This window comes from Molothrus ater, chromosome 1 (assembly GCF_012460135.2).
Source record: "Molothrus ater isolate BHLD 08-10-18 breed brown headed cowbird chromosome 1, BPBGC_Mater_1.1, whole genome shotgun sequence".
In the NCBI taxonomy this organism is placed as follows: Eukaryota; Metazoa; Chordata; class Aves; order Passeriformes; family Icteridae; genus Molothrus; species Molothrus ater.
Genome location: NC_050478.2, coordinates 26,180,495 through 26,199,208, shown reverse-complemented (window position 1 = coordinate 26,199,208; position 18,714 = coordinate 26,180,495). Strand labels below are relative to the sequence as shown.

The following is an 18,714-nucleotide window of genomic DNA, read 5'->3' as shown; positions in this document are numbered from 1 at the left end:
TTAATGTTACTACACAAGAATAAAAAACAAACTCTTGACACTTACCAATCCTCATTTACATAAACCAAAACCTTTATTGCCTGTATTTATATAAATAGGGTATCATACAGTAAGCCCCAGTTTACATTTATAAATGGAGAACATTTTGAAAAGCTCTTCAACAGCAATGTGAAGTGTGCAAAAATAGTGGAATGAGAAATAAATATTCTAAAAAGAAAAAAAAAGGAACTGCTCTCCCATGCCTAGAAATATCAAGTACCTCTTAGATTTTTAACTTAAAAAATTATCTTTGCCAATTTTAGATCAAAATAAATGCAGCAGATGTGTTACAACATTAATGCTAACCCAGAAAATAAAACCCAAAGTCCTGAATGTAATCTTGTACATCCACAGTACATGTACATCTTGTACATTTCCACATTTTATCTTCTTGAAACTACACTAGAGCACACAGAACTAGTGGTATATTACAATATATTCTCTTCAAACACCAATTTTCACAGTCCTGGCAAACAGTACCAGTTTATTGCTAGCATTCCATTTCGTATTTCATAGCACACAAGTGTTGAGTAACTCATATACTGTAAATAAACACACACCAAGTAAACTGATGTTATTATCACATACCTTAAAACAGGTTTGTTTTTTTTCCCTAATTTGTGTGAATGTTGCCTACAAAGTCAGGGACAACAATACCAATTAGCTCCTAGCACAGTATTAGCAAAATATCATTGATGTTCTCTCAAGTTAATAAATAATCTTAATTCCAGCTGGTAACACATCTAGAAGTACTCTGATCAATTATTCAAAACTGGGAGCAGATGGGTGTCCACGAGTGACCAGAAGCAGGATTTATACAGGTTGGTTCCACAATTCCCAATATATTTCAGAAGTACAGGGAAACGCTGATTATCTCAAAGTCTTCAAATATTTTTGTAGTCAAAACTGCACGTAGTTTAAAACTTACATATTTACAAGTCTCCAGTCCTTGAGATTTCAGATCTTCACAGTACTAAGTAAAAAATTTATCAGATACAACCTCCTATAGTTTACCTGCACTCTGCACTGAAACAGTCACATGACTTCACAGGGATCTCTTCTCTATGATACAGTCATCACTAGGAGAGAAAACCCCCAAATTCTTAAGCATTAAAATCTGCATCAGCTAGATATGTAGCCTAGTTAAGTAAGAACTTGAATTGTAAAGACATTGCTTTACTATCAACAAAACCCGGGAACAAAAAGAAAAGGATTTTTCTTTAAAATAAAAATGTTTAGAAGGCAGTTAGCAGTGGCATTTTGAATAAACTTACAAGGAAACAAACAAACATTTGCATACAAGACAGTGATCAAACAATGAACAGAGGAATCCACAGCATTACTTTGCCATCTTCTTTTCAAGTGTTTATTTTGAAGGTCTGCTTTCACAGCATATAAACTCAGCTTTGGGACCAATCAGCATTATCCTGAAAACTTTTTAAATAAAGGTCTTCTTTGCATTTTAGCAAATTCACAGAGTCCACAATTCCAGGAGCACTTTTCTTCAGTCCTCTGAATAAGGGCCATGCACTGTACCTATAGGCTCACTTCAGGAATACCTGTTTCTACCAAGCACAGTCATACACACATCGTTTTTTTACTAGTTTGATAGCAATTTATTTTTTCACAGTAAGTCACAAATTACCTTTGTCTAAAATATCTGCTTGAACTGTGATGAACATCCATTAGAGAGCCACACATTTTCTAACAGTATTTATGCCTGGACAGTCTCTGCTGGAACGAGATTCCCTGTTGTATCCAGCTGCATACACTTACAAGAGCAGGCAGAAACTGGGCACTCAGTATGGTCCCTAAATAGCAACAGGTCAAAAAAAGAAAAAACAGCTAAAATAATTTTACATTTATAATTGTAAAATTGTAATTATAATGCAATTATACATTTAACTATGTGCAGAGGTATAGCATCTCAGAAAAACTCAGTATCATAGTTCAGTTTTATTATTTAAACTTTATAATGATAGATACAGGGAAGGAGACGTGTTCTACTCAGTGCAGAACACACATGTGAAATAACAAAATTTTAATATCAACTTACCTGAACCAGCTCAGCATATGTCCAGCATGTCCACCATGCCTACAGTTATGACACCAAGTAAACCAGTTGTTGAACTGGGCTAACTTCTTGTCTTTGCTAAGATCCACTTTTTCATCTGACTTGGATCCTCCTGTCCAGAGGCAAACCCACCCCCACAAATATGGCTGTAAATCATTACACTTCATTTACATTTCAGTCCCAGAAACACCATTAAAATTATTTTGAAATAAGGAACATTATGTGAAAAAGCACTGTGATTTTAAAATAGAAGTCAGTAAAAATATTAAGAGCTGGAAGAATGCCAAAAAATAATTAGACTGCTAAATTGTTGCTTGTCTTCTCTTTTAGATAAGCTAAACTAGCCTATTAAACAAGTTTTACAGATAGAATCTCATTCAATGGTGATTTATGCCTTATTGATAATCCATTGAATTATGGGCCTGTTCTGCTGCACATGAAATCTTCTGCTTTAGAAAAAAAATCAACAAAATCTAAGTTATGAATTGGAAAAAGTTCAATATAGAAGTTCATAACAAAGATCAATGAAAGAATGAGAAGAGGTAAATAAAAACGACAGAGCTGCTCATGGCTCTGTAATAAGACTGACTTAAAAATATGGTCAAAATCCTTTTCATTTAGACATTATATAATGCCAAGCCAAAGGCATTTACAACCAAACAATTCCAGTCATAATACCTCTTAGCTGTGACAGTATGACCCATGCTTTCTTTCATACTTAGTAACAGAAAGTACACCACAGCTCTCTTCCCCTTCCATTTAAAAATTAATTCATTTACATTCAATGATTTGTGTAGCATGCCTAAAATTGGTCTCAAGAAAACACACTCCCCATTTTTTCAGTGGTAAAGCTCACAATACTGATCCTTACAATACTTGGATCTTTACATCTGTCTAACCGTGGAATTTGACTGACAATCTCATGGAAACTGTGAGAATCAAGTAACTATGTATACTATCTGACCATTAAGAATTGAAACAAAGGTATCATCCCAAAATTAGATGGGATGTAAACAAGTTCTCAATTATGGTCCTTCTCCCTTCAAAATGATGAGTATGAGGATTTACAGTATAAGCACAAATAGAAAAAAGAAGTGCAACAGAAGATCTTTCAATAGGAACTGCTAATTTGGCCTCCAACTAGTACTGCAGCTGAATAACTAAAACCCACTGTCATACCTGGACAGCTGGAAACTGGTGTTCCCATATTTATCAGGCAAAGTGCACAGCGGGGAAGGGGCTTACGGCAACCAGGACAGCTCGTAACTTTGGACTTGGTGGGTGAACCGCTGACTCCATATTGGCTAAAACCTCGCCCCTGATGAGGAATAGCTGAGCAGCTGTAAGAGATTGATTTCCCACAGAAATTGCAACTCACAAACACCTAAAAAGAACAGATGCCCATTAATTTTTTGGTTTGGTTCCACTTTTGCTATACCTGTGAGTGAATCCATTCAAGGTAAGTAACATTTATTTACCAGACATTCTAGACAGTGCTCTGGAAAGCCAAGCCTACTTGTGAAGGAGTTCTTAACATCTTGGCTTATAGATGAGGCACACAGCCCTGAGGAGTAGATCTTAATGATGCTCACTAGCTTCAAAAGCACATAAAAACATGCACAATTGCTAAAACTTTGAAAGATATTATTTAGGATAATAAAAGCTGTATCTTCAGTAATTGAAGAAATTTGGTTTATTCTACTTACTATATAAAGTTTGGTCTCTCCCTCCTTTTAGTCAGATGACTCACACTACAATCCCCAAAACAAAGATTACCTAATATTATTTATCTACATGCCTTGTGTCACAGGTTGCGACTTGATACCAAGGAGCACATATTTCAAATTTTTTAGGGCTATTTATCTTAAACAACATAAGGAAGGAGCAGTAAACTCAACTCCTTCCCACTTGGAACTCTGCTTAAACAGCTATGACCGATAAATTAATTCAAAACCAGCTTTCCTCAGAACCTCTCAGGCCCTAAAGCTCATAATGAAACATACTTAGCAGACATGATAGAGTAAAAGGTGCCATGGTAAGACCATGCTGGCTGAAACTGCCACCATATGTTAAGAAGATAGCACTTGGGCAGGGTGTTAGTTTTTAGGTCAGTGTATTCAGAACTGATAATGAAAGTTGCTGCTGCTCACTTTAGTTTCAGGTTCAAGGGCTTCAAAACAGCTTTGAAGTTTTTTTCAATTAAAACAAAAGCAATTTGAATTAGTCCCATGGTTTCAGCATCAGTCTCACCCTGACACTGAATTCAGCTGGGTGATACATCACTGATTTCATTTTTCAGCATGTGAGAGAAAAAAATCACATGAGTTTCCAGTTTTATCAGAAGAAAAGGGTTGATAGGTTACAGTTTCTGAAAGACCTGTTCTTTAAAAAAAAAGTGACCCCTATTTTTTTTAGGGCAGGCTAAGCTGAAGTCTTTCTTTTGTACATAAGTCCTCATGAAAAGTAGCAGGTTTTTTTTAAAGAAGTACCATGCCACGTTCCCTTCTGGACTGGTCATATTTCATATAGGATTTATGTTTACCTGGGCTAAAGGCTTTGAGCTGGGATCCAGCTTACTCCTATGAATATCAAATTCTGCACGTTTATGCCAAAACCTCCAGGCATCTAAAAGATTCCTGTAGTTCTCAATCCAGTACTGAACCCTTTCATCCTTAAGTACATCTGATGGAGAACCCTAAAGTAGGCAAGAAAAAATGTCAGACTTACATTAAAGACACACAATACATATTACTCACATTTTCAAAAGCCTTTACAAACTGTACCACAAGATATAAGAAATAATACAATGCCATTTATCTCAAAAAAAGATGAATTTTCAGTAAAATTGTAATGTGAGTTTTATAAAGGTCTTCTTCAGTTTCTGTCTGGTTGAAAATACTTGTGCTGCCATGTCCTCCTAAGAACTCATGTCTATGAGATGAAGGATTTGAAAGTTCTGTCAAGCTTCACAATCTGTCATGACTGCATATGCTATTAAATACACTGCTGGCAATAGCTGCTACTGTTTAAGGGCCAAGGTAAATCCATTATTTAAAAAAAAACAAGCTCAAAGCCCACAAGCAAACAAAAAAAATCTCATTTTTCTTCCCTATCAAAATCCTGAAAGCAAAAAAAATAAAAAATTCCTGAAAATGTCAAGAAACACATCAGCAATAAGCAGATAAATGGGTATTTCCAGTTCAGCTGTGAAAAGGACTATGATTTTCTTTTGCCTCTTTCCTCTACTATCTCCTCAACCTACCTCAACCAGAGAGTGAGAAGACACATACTTACCAGTTAACACTGAGTTTTTCAGATGACTCCACAAAAATAACCAAACACCCAATTGTCCCAATTTAATACAGAAAATACTTTTTAGTTCACAAGATTCTACACTACCTTGATAAGGAAACTATGCATAGTTTTCCTCCATAAAATTTATTTTGGAGTGAAACACTAACCTGTAGCATGCAATAGCTTGCTGTCTGGACATCTCCAGTTCTGTCAACGTAACTTTCCATCAAGTCAACTCCATCTTTTGTCAGCCCTGTTAACAGTATTCCCTCCAAATTTCCAGCCTCTTTCATTTCATTTGTCAGCTTTTCAATAAACCTGTTGAGCTATAAAAATATATATATATATGAAGAAATATATAAATACATGTAAAAGCAGCATTTGCACCTAACAGAATGCATTGCTTGCTGGATGTTACACAGAAAAAGTTAAATTACTATATCATATGAAACTGCATGAAATCAAGTGTTTATAAACAAACTTTAGGCTTCCTGATAGAAAATGCAAGGAGAGAGGTTATGTATTCTTAGAATACTTTGGTGAATTTCAAATAGAAAATTTCTGCTTCAAAACCAAACCATAATTTGAGAGAACATTAACACCTGGAAATAAATACTGAAGAAATAGAAATACTCTCCAGTAAAACATGTGTACAGTTAATGAAACTGCATCTGAACTACCAGGTAATGAATACTCACAAAAACCTCCAAAACCACAAAACCAGTGAAGCCTCCAAATCAACCAACCAAAAACCGAATCTAAAATTAACCTGGAAGTACAAACTAAAAACCAGATGATACCATACCTTATATACCACTGTGTTAAGAAAAAACAAATCACTCATGACTCATTATTTCCACTGGTCACCCCTCTACCCCAGAGTTTCTTCTGCCACTGAATAAAGCCCAGTTTAAAAGTTTGTTTGAATGTGCAACCACAAACTTACCTGAGCATCATTGAGGAACTTGCAAGCAAATGCCACTCTGTCTCGTACAGCTACGTTATTTTCATACTTCAGAGAGAAAAATGGGAATTAGTAACATCAGATACATGTTTCTATTTTTCCAACACATTGTAAAAACCAGAACACTTGCACTACTGTCTAACTAACTAATACAATGAAATTGATTGTGTACAGAGAAAATGTGACATCTGGAGAAGGCTAACTCTAAATATCAGCTTATTTGTTTGTCCTCAGATACAGCTATCAGAGGAAGACTGTGGGTATGGGAACAATCTACCCAGAAAGTCTGGTACAACACATCCTACGTGGTTTATGAAACTCTACAAAAATAAACTTTGCAAGTCCTGTAGAGGACTTAGTGCTTCCAGCATGTATAGCCAGATGTCCCACCAAGTCACAGGCAGAAGAAAAACAAACCAAGTTCTGCTTACTGTATTTACATAATAACTAGCCTAACCACTCATTCCTTCCTTAAATTGCAAACAAAAGTTAACAAAGCAAACAGAACACCCTAAGCAAACAAAAACTAAATATCCAGAATTCATTTCTCAGAAGTGTATTAACACTTGAGGTACAGCAGCGTATCAGTATTTACTTTCTGCTTTTTATTCATTTTACTAGATGGGACACGGCAGAAAAAAATTACTTCTCTATATCAATTCTCACACTTAGCTATGACCATGTTTTTCCCTCTGATATTCTCAGATTAGAAATTGTGACTGACACTGCCAAAACAAGATGTGCTTGGCAAAATCTTTCATGCAGACATCAACAGGTCTCACTGAAGGAAAAATTAAAATTAAACCCAAACAAACAGCACCTTATCTTGTGTGAGTTGCCAGTTCATCAATAAAAAAAATCTATAAAAGTACTACCCAACATCCAGAGAACAACAATACTCTCTCTCAAAGACAGACAGAAAGAAAGAAAAAAAAAAGATTCAGATTTCTCTCCTCTGGGATTCTAGCCATTTTTATTTTTCATTACCCTAAGAGCATCAAATTATGACAACTTCACTTTCAACAGCTTTGGGCCAATTACTCTGCTGCACCACAGCAGTTCTCTCCTAGGCTAAATAATTCCTACTGAAGCAGGTATTTCTACTGTTCTCTAACCAGGAATCAAAGACATTAACTCCTCCAAAGGCTCAAAGTATCTCATGATTAAAGATTTAGTTTGCCCTTTAAATGGCATGTCTGTATCACTTTCAGAAGCCCTGGAACTACTCTATTTACTGTTTCAACAAAGTGAAATTATTTTAACAAGTAAGCAAGGGAAAATAAAATACACTTCATTGCAAATGTAGCTTTATGAAAGTTCTGCAAACTCCCCTGCATTTAGTCTGCTTTTTGCAATTCCACTATTAATCTCTCTTCTGTTGCTTCCCACTGCTTACATTACTTGGATAATAGATTTCTAGAGGTTTCATAACTCCATGCTAAAAATAAAATTCCTCTAAAAATGTGTTAATGTCCCCCTAGTTTTTTAAGATTTTCTAAGCCTTCTGATGTTGACATCCTTGTAGTGAACTTTCTCACACACTTTCTGTAAATAACTCATTGTTTTGCATTCCTTTATGGAGGAAGAGAAAGTTGATAGACTGTTGGTTTGTCCAGTGTCATTGGAGAGGTGGCACTGTCACCCTCCAATCCGCTGTCACTCTTAGAAACTATAAATGTTGGAGTCAGAAAATAAACTTCCCTTTTTCTTCACCTTGAAAACAGCAGTGTGAGCTTGTGTTCTTTCGTGTCCTATAGTGACATGTTAACTCTAATCTATATTTTGGCCATTCATGCATGGCTTATTCACTAACATGAGATGTCTCTTCTGCAGACAGATATGCTATTTGCCAGCACCAGGATAAAAGAATAGGTTTAAATTTGATTAATTCTTGGAGTATATAGGACTCCCCCTACATAAGTGCACGTATCTATAGGCTCCTATTGCATAAAGAAATTTTAACCTAACACAGAAATTTACTCACCAAAACACCATCATATGAACCAGACTCACTCGTCAGGAAAGCAAACATAGCACACAAGTAGGGATTGTTCAACTGCAGTCTCAGAGTACTGCACATTTCTCTCCAAAGTGAGTTCTTCTCATCTGTGTAGCCTGATAGAGCCATTGCTACGACATTAAGGTTCAGATCACCTGATTTATGAAAAGTGAAAGAATAATATTCAAGTTAAGAACTTAAAAAAGCTCCAGTTAAAACTGTAAATGAAAACATTCATTTGAAACACAATGTTTTTTCAGAATGCAACATAAAATGCAGTAGAATTAACACTACCTAAATTAATGTGCATGCTACTACCATGCTACTACCATGTATAGTAGCTTCTGCTTTAAATGCCTTTGTTCAGGTAAGTTAGCATCTACATGCATGACAGCCTCTTTAGACAGCATCACACTACTTGTGGTATTTTGAAATAACTATCACAAAAGATTGTCATTATCATAATTCATATCCATAAGAAGTGAAAAGGCAAGATTGTATATCCAGCCATTGTTTAACAGACCTAGCTGGAGGATGACAATTTTATACAAAAGTTTCAAGGTAAGAAGTTTCCTAAAAACATGAAAACTATTAAATCTAAACATTCATTCTGTCAGAAAGTTCAGTTTTATTCTTGAATTTGAAAACAGCACGTCTCCATTCTGAACCCTCCCTGTGGAAAGCACAGACAGACACTCTCCTCCAGCAGTTCCCTTAAAGCAAAAAGAATTCCACTAGTTCTAAACATAAGCCTTTCTGGAGCTTTTATGAGGAAGGAAATTCTGAAACATGTGATCTATTTTAAATAGACAGTATGGCATATGGTAGTCTGATAAGTGAAATACCAGGATTTGTCAAGCTCCAATACAAGTGTTTCAAGTAATTTTACAATTTTACAACACAACAGGCATCTCTTCCATACTAACTTCCATAATTCTGTTAACAGAAAAAATCTACTAATGTGATATAGTGCCAAAATAAAAAGCTAAACACAATACACACCTTTTCCTGAGGAAGCCCCTTTATTCAGAATTTGTATTGCTCGCCGTATGTCCAAGTTGAAAAGTGCTACAGCAGCAGCTCGCTCCCAGTCTCCCTCCTGTTCCAATGAATTTAGGAAAGGCTCCACATCTAAGTCTGTTCCCTTCTTTATCCACCCACAGAGCTGCAGAGCCAAAGATCTCTCCTCACTCAGATACTGAATAATATCTGCCTGTCTATCAGATCCACTCCTGCTGTGCCTGAGGTTCTCTGTTGTTCCTAGAAATGGGAAATAAGTTAAATTATGCTTAAATGACAGTTTCAATTGCAATCACAACACAAGGGTTTGATTTCAATCATAAAGCAGGGTACAAAAGCTGAGTATTGCATTTTAGTACTTTAAAATTGCTTACAACTCCATGCAAGGAGCAGCATGCACAAAATTATTTTGATCTACTAAAAATTATGCACCTAAGCTTGACACATATTTCTCAGCCTTTTTTCTTTCTTCTACCATTTGTTACATTTGACAGGAGCTCTCAGTATGTTCAAACTGAAAATACACCATCAAGCACCTGCTCTACCAGCTCTCAGCCAGCATCAATGTGTCAGAAGCTTTCCCACCACTGAAGACTCATTTTCTGCTCCAAGAAGCATAGTTATTAATAAGACATATATTGAAGAGAGAAAGAAGTATTCAAATATTGAATTATACTATGAAAGATTTCAGCCAGCATGAGAGGCAGAATGTGATGACCCAGGGTTGATCACCACTTCAGAATAGGTCAGCTTATTTAAACATAGACATACAAATGTACTTAATACAACAGCAGTGACAACAGCAAAGTCACCTTTCTAGAACCACACCCTGATGTGGAGCTTTGAAAAATATAATATACTGCAGGGAATATAATAGTATGCAAAAAGTTTAATATGCAGGGAGCAAGAATTCTTAGTGCCATAGTCAAAACTCAAATCTTTGAAACAGTTCAAAGATTTACTTCTGAGGATACTATGCTTCTACAATTACTGACTTTCCAGGAACACTGAAAACTCTGGAAATTACTGTTAACTTACATTATTCAAACACAAACAGAAATACTTTGTTTTTATATTTTTGAACAGTCTCTTTGAACAATTGCCAAAGACAAACTCATGAGTGCATCATTCTGCAAACATACTACAACAATACTTAGCAAAGTTAGAACATTCTTACCCAAAGATGACTTCACAATTGATTTAATGCCAGTGTAAACTAAGGGACCTTTGTTTCCTGTAAGTTTTTGATCCATATCTTCAGTATACTGCTTCATAAGTATTTTCATATATAGGAAGCTTAATTTTTCACAAAAAATGTTTTTAAAAATTTTAAGTCACATCCTGTTAACATATACAAAGTATTTATAGGATGTTGCATTGTACTTAAAGATTTTAATGCATTTTATGTAAGTGGTTTACAAATAAAGATATGTTACTTCCTTAGGACAAAGACTACAATAAAATAAAGGATATAATGCAGAGTGTACCAAAGAGACTTCAGCTGAGGATCTTCATTTCCAGCTAGGAGGTGATTTCTCCAAACTTGTTCAGTATCAAGACCATACCTTGAGAGAGCTCTGAGGCGCATTTTGGTTGCTATGTCTTTTTCCAAGGAGCTGGCCTTTCCCTCTTCTGTACACTCATACAAATGTCGCCCACAAGCCCACATTAAGGATGTCACTGGGCTCCATGCAAGAGAAATTCTTTCAAAAACGGTGAAGTCGGACATAGTCCTGTTGGGAGTCACTACTACCATTCGGTTCTGACTTGTGGGATGCCAGGCAAATGAAGCAATGTAATTTTCACATGGCTGGACACTTCTCTCAATTATTGTCGGCTCAGTTTCGTCTCCAATAGGGGTGGGAGTATGCTGCATGTCATACAGTCTAATGATGTTACTATCCCTTGTCAAAGTGGCTAAGAGTCCAGTCCTTGTTGGACACCATGCAACTTTTGTTAAGGGTTTTGGTTGCTCTGTCAGGGTCAAAACAGGCTTTTCAAACTTTCTTAAATCCCATATGGCAACCTGACCTTCATAGAAGGAAGCAACACGATCATGGAAATAGGGATCAACAGTCACTCCTTGGACAGCCTTGGTGTTTACAAATATTTTTTGGCTTGTGTTCCTAAGATCAAAGATAGCCAGATTTCGATGCATTCCAGCTAACAGCAGTTTCTGATCCCGTGGAAGCCAACAGAGAGAGAGACAAGCATCATTCTGCCCTAATTCATACAGTGGTTTTGTAACTACCAGGCCTGCCTCCGCATCTCCTGCCGAAAGCCTCACTTTCTCTGCAGCAACTGCAGTCTCTGGGGCGTATTTGCTGCTGATATCCCAGATCAGTACGGAAAAGTCAGCCCGATGTTTATCCAGCCCAGCAGCAAGCCAGTTGCTGTCCAGGGGGTTCCAGGCCAGGGTATTGCACTGCCGAGCGTGCTTGGGAACAAACTCTTTGCCTATCAAATCTTTGGATTTTGAGTTGTGATCTTGCCCGAGGCTGGTAAGTACCACTCGGCCATTGGCCTGTCCAACGGCGAGGAGACACTCAGGATCATACTTGGGATACCAAGCCACACATTTCATGTAGGGTGTATCTGAGTTTATTGACAGCAGCGTAGCCGTAGTTTCCTCCGACAAGCGCAAGGACCCTGCCTTGAGCTCTGAGCTTACAGCAGAGTCAATGTGATAAAGGCTCAGCTCTGAATCACACACAACAAATCTGTCAACATGGTGTGGGGCCCACAGGATATCAGGTTTGGAGCCACTCATGGCTAAAGTAAGCTGACACACAATTTAAGGTCTGCTAAGAAGACTCAGGTGATATCCATGCATACGGAAACTGTTGAGAAAATAATTTGTAAGAACGTTATCAAAACTCAAGTCCTTTGATGATCTGAAATCATCATTAAACAAACAAAACCAAATTATTTTTAGCCCAAGAGTTTATCTCATGACATATTTCAGGCCAAATCATTAAGCATTCTCCTCACAACACTTGTTGTTTTTGCTGGTATGTATGTACCAAGGCAGAACCAACACAGCCACCTACAAACTGATGACAATGGGATTTGCTGTGTTTACCAACTCCACACCAGTATTAAGCAAGAAGACATTACCCGAGATGCGCTGTGGCAGGATACGTGGGTGTGCCGCTGGGAAAGAGCCACGCCCTCAAACATCTAGGAGAGAATGTCCCTGCCTAATTAAAAAGCGCTAAGTCACAAAAATTAGAGTCTGGCAGTTTTATCTAAAGCCTGCTCCAAAGGCTAGAAAGGCTTCCTGTCTTGGAAGACTTTAACATAAATTCAAATTGTCATCTTATTGTACAGTTCCCAATCCCACCACCTGCCCCAATGCTACCCTGTTCGTATCTGGTCCAGCAACATTCAAAAAGGCACATTACTGCCAAAACTCCCTTTACACTTGCGGCAGCTACTAGCACCGCACGTGCCTACATGCAAACAGACCGCACAGATCCTACACGCCTCTGCTATTACTGTGGAAAAGACAGGCAAGATCGGGACGTATGAAAAAACAGCATTATTTACCACGCTTGGGCGGTCCCTGTGTGCCTGCAGGTCACCCCCACCTCCGCCCGCCGCCCGTTCCCGGGGGCCGCAAGAGCGGACGGGAGCCGGGAGACCGCCACCCTGCCACCCACCGTCCGTCCGTCCGTTCCCGGGCGCTTCCAGCGCTCTCCAGCCCGCGGGAGGCTCCAGCCCGGCCGCCGCCAGCGGCCCCGCCGCCCGCGCAGGGGAACGGGAAGCGCACCAGGGCTTCCGGCTGCGGCCGCGGCGCTTCCGGCGCGCCGGGGAAGCGGAAGCACCGCCCGCGTGCGCGCTTCCGGCCGCGCTCCGCCCCCTCCCTCAGCGGCTCCGAGCGGACCGGGTTCGGCTGGGCTGGGCTGGGCTGGGCCGGGCTGGGAGCGGGCAGAGCCCCGGGCTGAAGAGAGCCGGGAGCCCTCGAGACGCATTCCTGGCAATGGGCTCCAGGGTGGCCCTGCTGGAGCAGGGGGGTTGGACCACAGCGCCCACTGCGGCCCCTTCCAGCCTGAAGCATTCTGTGCCCACAACGAGCATCTCAGTCTGATGCCTTTTGAGATTACCTAAAAACAGAGACCAGACAAAATTACGAGAATAAAAAGCGGTTGTATTTATTAAAGGGTCTCCAGGTACTTTAAAGGCAGACGAAACTCCCCAAGGGGCTACACCCAAAAATGGACCACAGGTCACAGGTTTTCATTTTTCATAAGTTTGATCCCTTTGCATATTGGGGGTTAATCTCCCAGTTACAGCTTCAGGTAATGAAGTCATTACCTAAGTTTGCTCACCCCCCTCACTTTTGTTTACGTTTCTTATTGCTCGCACTCTATATGGAGTTTAGAGTTATACACTAAAGAATTGCAGAATTACAAATACATGAAATATATAAAAGCTGAAATTTAAGGTATCAATTCCAACACCCCTGCCAAGGACAGCTCCTAGTGTATCACGTTGCTCAGAGCCCTGTCCAGCCTGGCCTTGAACACTTCCAAGGATGGGACATCCCCGCTTCTCTGGCAGCCTGTGCCACTGCCTCACCACCCTCACAGCAAAGTTTCTCCCACATATCCAGTCTCACTCTGTCCCCTCTTTCTGAGGACCTGCAAAAATCCAAAGCACGGGGGTAGGGCACTACGTACCATCTCTGGGCAACTTTTCCCATTACTTGATAACACAATGATAAAGTTTTCATGCATATAGTTACCTGGAAAAAAACCAAAAACGTATTTCCTCACTTCTATATGCTTAGGATTTTACAACCTGTTTTCCTGCAAGCCATGGAGATGTGAGCTGTTACCTTTTTCCTTTTTGTTTTCAATGCTCTTCAAAATTGTCTGTTATAAAAGTTATAAACTGAAGTACTACTAATTTCAGGGTCTCTCAAATAACTTCCTTCGTATAGAAACAGTGATATTTGGCCTGGAAATATTTAAACATCACATTTTTAAAGTTTTCTTCAGCACTGTTAGAGTCAGGACATTAGCTCCTTACTTTAGCTGGTTTGCTTACTTCCTTTTTTATAAAAGAAAGGAAATTAATATACTTTGGCTTCCTTATTAAATATTTTCCTAATTAATTTTTAATGGCCTTTCCAATGTTTTTATAACTTAGCAAAACGTTTTTAAGAAAATGTATGATAAGTCATTGTTCATCCATCTTTTCAATAATCTGCATATATTCAGTGCCTTTACTTTAAAAATGTGTATGGAGTGGCTTTGGACATAATTTGTGTTAATGTCTGTTGTCTTTTTTTCTTGTCTCGAAGCATAGTGGAGAATTTCCATAACAAACTACATTTATTTATTAATTTTTCACAGGGTTCATTAATTTAAGCCACCAATGTCATTTAGTGCTGCAACAAATAGTTGTTTTAGATTTTGTTGCAATATTCCTTCCATTTCTTCATAAAACAAGCTGGTTTTTTCCTTAATAACAGAAATCTTTAAGAGTTCACCAGTTTTGATAAATAAAATAGACCAAACCATGTGGGAAAATACAAAAGTAATTCAAATTAAGTAGTCTATCATATGTCAAAGGCAAAATTGGCAGACTGGATTTTCATGTTTATCTGTTTCATTTTCATTATTCCATTTCCTCTGCAGCAGTTGAAGTGGAACATAGTGACTTTTTCACATCTGTTTCTAAGAATCACCAAGATTTCCAAGAATCACTGGTGGTTCTTTTTCTAACAAAGATGAAATTCAGATGATGTATTCATAACATTTTTCCATGGCAAAGTATGGGAGTTCAGTTTATAAATGTAGGTAATACTTGCAATAATCACATCATCTAACTTTGATTCTAAGGGTAAGTTTTCAGGTCCTACGGAATCAGCAGCTTGACTATTTGACATCCCACTCATTTCTTGAGTCCTAATGATGATCTGAATAAACTGCTAATAAATGCACAAGCTGCAGAAGAGCTGTTTCCTGTGTCTTTGGCACAAGAGAGATTCAGAGAGGTTAAAAATGAAAGATGGTGTTTTTAAGCAGGTAGCTGCTCTCAGTACAATGACAGGTACAAAGTAAATTAATAGAAACATAAGAGCTATTTGGTGTTTCAAGATGCAAAAGAATGTTACCACCTGAGGGATCACTGTGTCACAGTTACTAGAACTGTTGGGACGTAGATGTTTTATATTTGATCATTCTACCACATGCAGAAGTTATGTTTCCTGTGTTGATCTCAAAATAAATACTGAAGCAGTATTTCATCAGTGAGGTTGTGAATTCCTCTAAGGCTTCTGAACCTTGTAAACTCTTGGATCTTTGCTTCTACTTTCCATTTACCCTTTTAGTTTGCATCTAGCTGTCTCCACATTTGCATCTTTCTCCAATAGCAGCATCTTTATTTGTAAATAATACAGAATATTTGTTTCATTTTGAGGTTGTACCTAGGTGATTATTAATCTCTTCATCACCATTGCATAACAAGTGATTTTTATATTTCATTGGTTTTTGTAATTGATATAGTTAAATAAACTTATCAATTTAAAACCCCAAATCATTAAGGATCTAATTCAGCCTGACTTTCTTCTTATTTCTAATGTGAATTTATACGTAACAATTGCTTTTATGCCATAGTATCTCAAACTATTTTCAGCAATTTCTCTTTATGGATTATGTATATTTTTTTTTCCTTGCTCTGACTGCAGAGTATTCCAAGTTTGCTCTATGTACAAATCTCTGAGTGCTTTAAGAATTTTTAATGCTGTGGAGACTTCGTACAGTGAAACTCCATTTTGAACTTATCTTCTTCTTTAAAGATACATTAAAATTCATAAGAGGTCAAGGTATACCAAGGTTAGTTAATTTTTTTTTTTTTATCTTAAGTGGAAGCTATTTTTTCCTACAGCTTTGTTATGCTTTTTCATATTTGATTCCTGGAAGGATGGCTTTTTGTTTTGTTTATGTAAATGTTTGAGATTTGTTATGTTTGTCTCATGTCTGGCCAAAATAGCTAAATCATTTCAGGAACACAGAAACACCTTAGTACTGCTGGAGTTTTGTATATTTCAATGCAATGTTAACGCTGGGTTTAAAGACATGTCAATTATTAATTTAGTTATCTAAGTCTACTGCTGCTTTTCCCTTTACAGAAGAAGTATATATTCTGTCACTGCTATTTTTAACATTACTACTGGTTTGGGTTATGATTACTTAAACTTGCAAAAGCTTGATGGAGCCTAGCAAACTGTTTCACATATAGTGTTGTACTTCTCCATGCCATGAGGCATACCTGGTAGTATTGCTTTATCTGATTTTTGGTAAGAGAAGAAAGTATTCATTCCATAGGGAGCTTGAAGCTGGAGTTCAAATCTCTCAGTCTATGTAAAATGTATGTCTCTTTATAAAGATTCCAAATTACACAGATTTAGCAGCATGATTGCTGAAGTCATAGGCATGAGTTGCAAGACTGTTTCCTCCAGGCTTTAGTATTCTACTGAAAATTCTTTTGTTTGCACAGATCATACTTTCTTTCTTTGTATATGTTGGGATTATCACTTAATTTTATACAATTTCATGTTAAAAACATAATGCAAATTACTGTATCCAAAAGTCATATATTTTTGGGGTGAAAAAGATTCAGAGGATGTAGTAGGTCCAGTTGGCCTACCTAATCTTTCACCTTGGTCATTCATTAATTGAGGTATTCAACATAAAGAGCCTTTTAAGTAAGCAAGGTGACTCTTCTTTTGATGGCAGAATGGCCTTTGTCGACTGCACAGGCTTGGATAAGTGTTCAAAACTCTTGGCTTCACTTACTCCATTAATGTTACTGGTGGTTGCTGTACTTGTAATTCCGTGGGATGCATAGAAATGTGAGCAAAGGGAATTGGAATAAATACAGAAAGAATTTCACAGGTACATTTGTTTTCTTTTGAAGATAACTACTGCATTTCATTAACTGAAAAACTGATTTGTGGAAGTGATTGTAGAAAGAGTGGGGGATATATGTGACAGAGGACAAGGCTTTTCATATATCAGAGCTCGTAGTCTTCTAGGAAAGCTCAGGAAATAAAAGGTAACTCTTCAGTTTTGATCACTGTAGGCTGTTAGAGAGAGAGCGCTCAGAAAATAGAGGATTTACAAAGGTTGTTTAAAGAATTTGAAAATGAAATATGCTGGTTTTTAACAATGTTCCACATTGCTGAGCCTGACCAAAGCCCTTATTCAAACCAACAGTTTTTTGTAGCCACAAAGTGACTACACAATGGATGCTGCAATAGCAACACATTTGGCCATCTTTGCTTTAAGCTGTTAGTGAAGTAAAACATTTACACAGATAATTCTAAATTGGAATTTTGGATGTTTTTTGGTGTTGTGGTTTTTGTGGTTTTTGGTTTGGTTTGGGGTTTTTTTTCTATTGTGGGCACTGGGGGCTATGTGTTTATCTTTTCTTTAAGGAAAACAAAGACAGCCTGGTCCAAATGGAAACTGTGTAAGTTCAGAAATGGGACTGCCAGGAAGTAAAGTGAATCTGTTGTAAACAGTCACCATTTTGATACATGCTCTGTTTTCTTACAAATATAAGAAATAATTTACCTTATTACTAATGCAAAGCACTTCTCAGGCCAGTGCTATGTAAGTGACACAACAAGACTGTAATTTCACTTCTCTGACAACCTAGAACTGTACTTACTTCAGCAGCTGATACTGCTTTGCCAATACTTTCACTTTGAGCTTTCATTATCTTTGCAGTACTCAGGAGATCCATGTGATGTACTGGTGCTCTTAATCTGGGTATCTAAAAGAGAGGAATGTGTGAAATGGGCATTTTGAATCTCAGGATCAGGTAGGAACTAAGGAGTAAAACCAGTTTTTCAGGACATATCCTCCCTCCTCAAAGTGCTGTTTCTCAGTCTTTTAGTATCTTGGTCTTTAACTTCCACCTTCTATTACAAGGGCACAAATGTTTTGCCCAGACAGTAGCCTCCTTTACTAGCTGTGTATAAATGATTAAATGCTGAATGAGGCACCCAGTATGAAGTATTATCATTACTATCATTATGCATTATCATGTAGATACACCAGAGGGCAGGATTTAAATAGCATAAATGTCTTCATAGCTTAAATATTCAGCAACTATGTGATCCTTTTGACACACTGCAATCTGGTTTTTAGAAGGGAAGTAATCACAACTTTCCTTGCACAGTGTATAAATAACAACAGCACTGAGTCAATATATAGCTAGTATTAGGAACAATGATTTTAAAAAAACTGTTTAAAATATTTATTTCAAGTTGCACCTACTAGTGATGTCTCCTAGCCAGAGAACAAA

The 18,714-nt window shown here is 37.7% G+C and overlaps 1 protein-coding gene across 2 annotated transcripts; it reads right to left on the bottom strand.

Moving 5' to 3' along the window:
* Window positions 1–45: 45 nt before the first annotated feature.
* MIOS (meiosis regulator for oocyte development) lies at window positions 46–13,145 on the bottom strand. 2 transcript variants are annotated; one of them, XM_036406754.1, is made up of 11 exons: window positions 13,053–13,145; window positions 10,864–12,230; window positions 10,568–10,666; window positions 9,373–9,630; window positions 8,356–8,525; window positions 6,354–6,419; window positions 5,575–5,733; window positions 4,656–4,808; window positions 3,293–3,497; window positions 2,096–2,225; window positions 46–1,850 (listed from the first exon to the last, which is right to left on the bottom strand). In XM_036406754.1, exons 2-11 carry the CDS (start codon window positions 12,158–12,160, stop codon window positions 1,754–1,756), a joined length of 2,634 nt encoding a protein of 877 aa, XP_036262647.1. In that variant the 5' UTR covers window positions 12,161–12,230; window positions 13,053–13,145; the 3' UTR covers window positions 46–1,753. The 2 variants fall into 2 exon arrangements, with proteins under 2 accessions (XP_036262647.1, XP_036262646.1); XM_036406753.1 differs by lacking the exon at window positions 13,053–13,145 and adding an exon at window positions 12,940–13,044.
* Between the last annotated feature and the right edge of the window lie 5,569 nt (window positions 13,146–18,714).

Coding starts and splice junctions, on each gene's coding strand:
- MIOS (XM_036406754.1), bottom strand. CDS start 12,160: ATGAGTGGCTCCAAACCTGATATCCTGTGGGCCCCACACCATGTTGAC. Junction 9,631..10,567: donor AATTGTGAAGTCATCTTTGG/GTAAGAATGTTC, acceptor TCCCATTTCTAG/GAACAACAGAGAACCTCAGG. Junction 2,226..3,292: donor ACCAGTTTCCAGCTGTCCAG/GTATGACAGTGG, acceptor GCCTCTGGACAG/GAGGATCCAAGTCAGATGAA.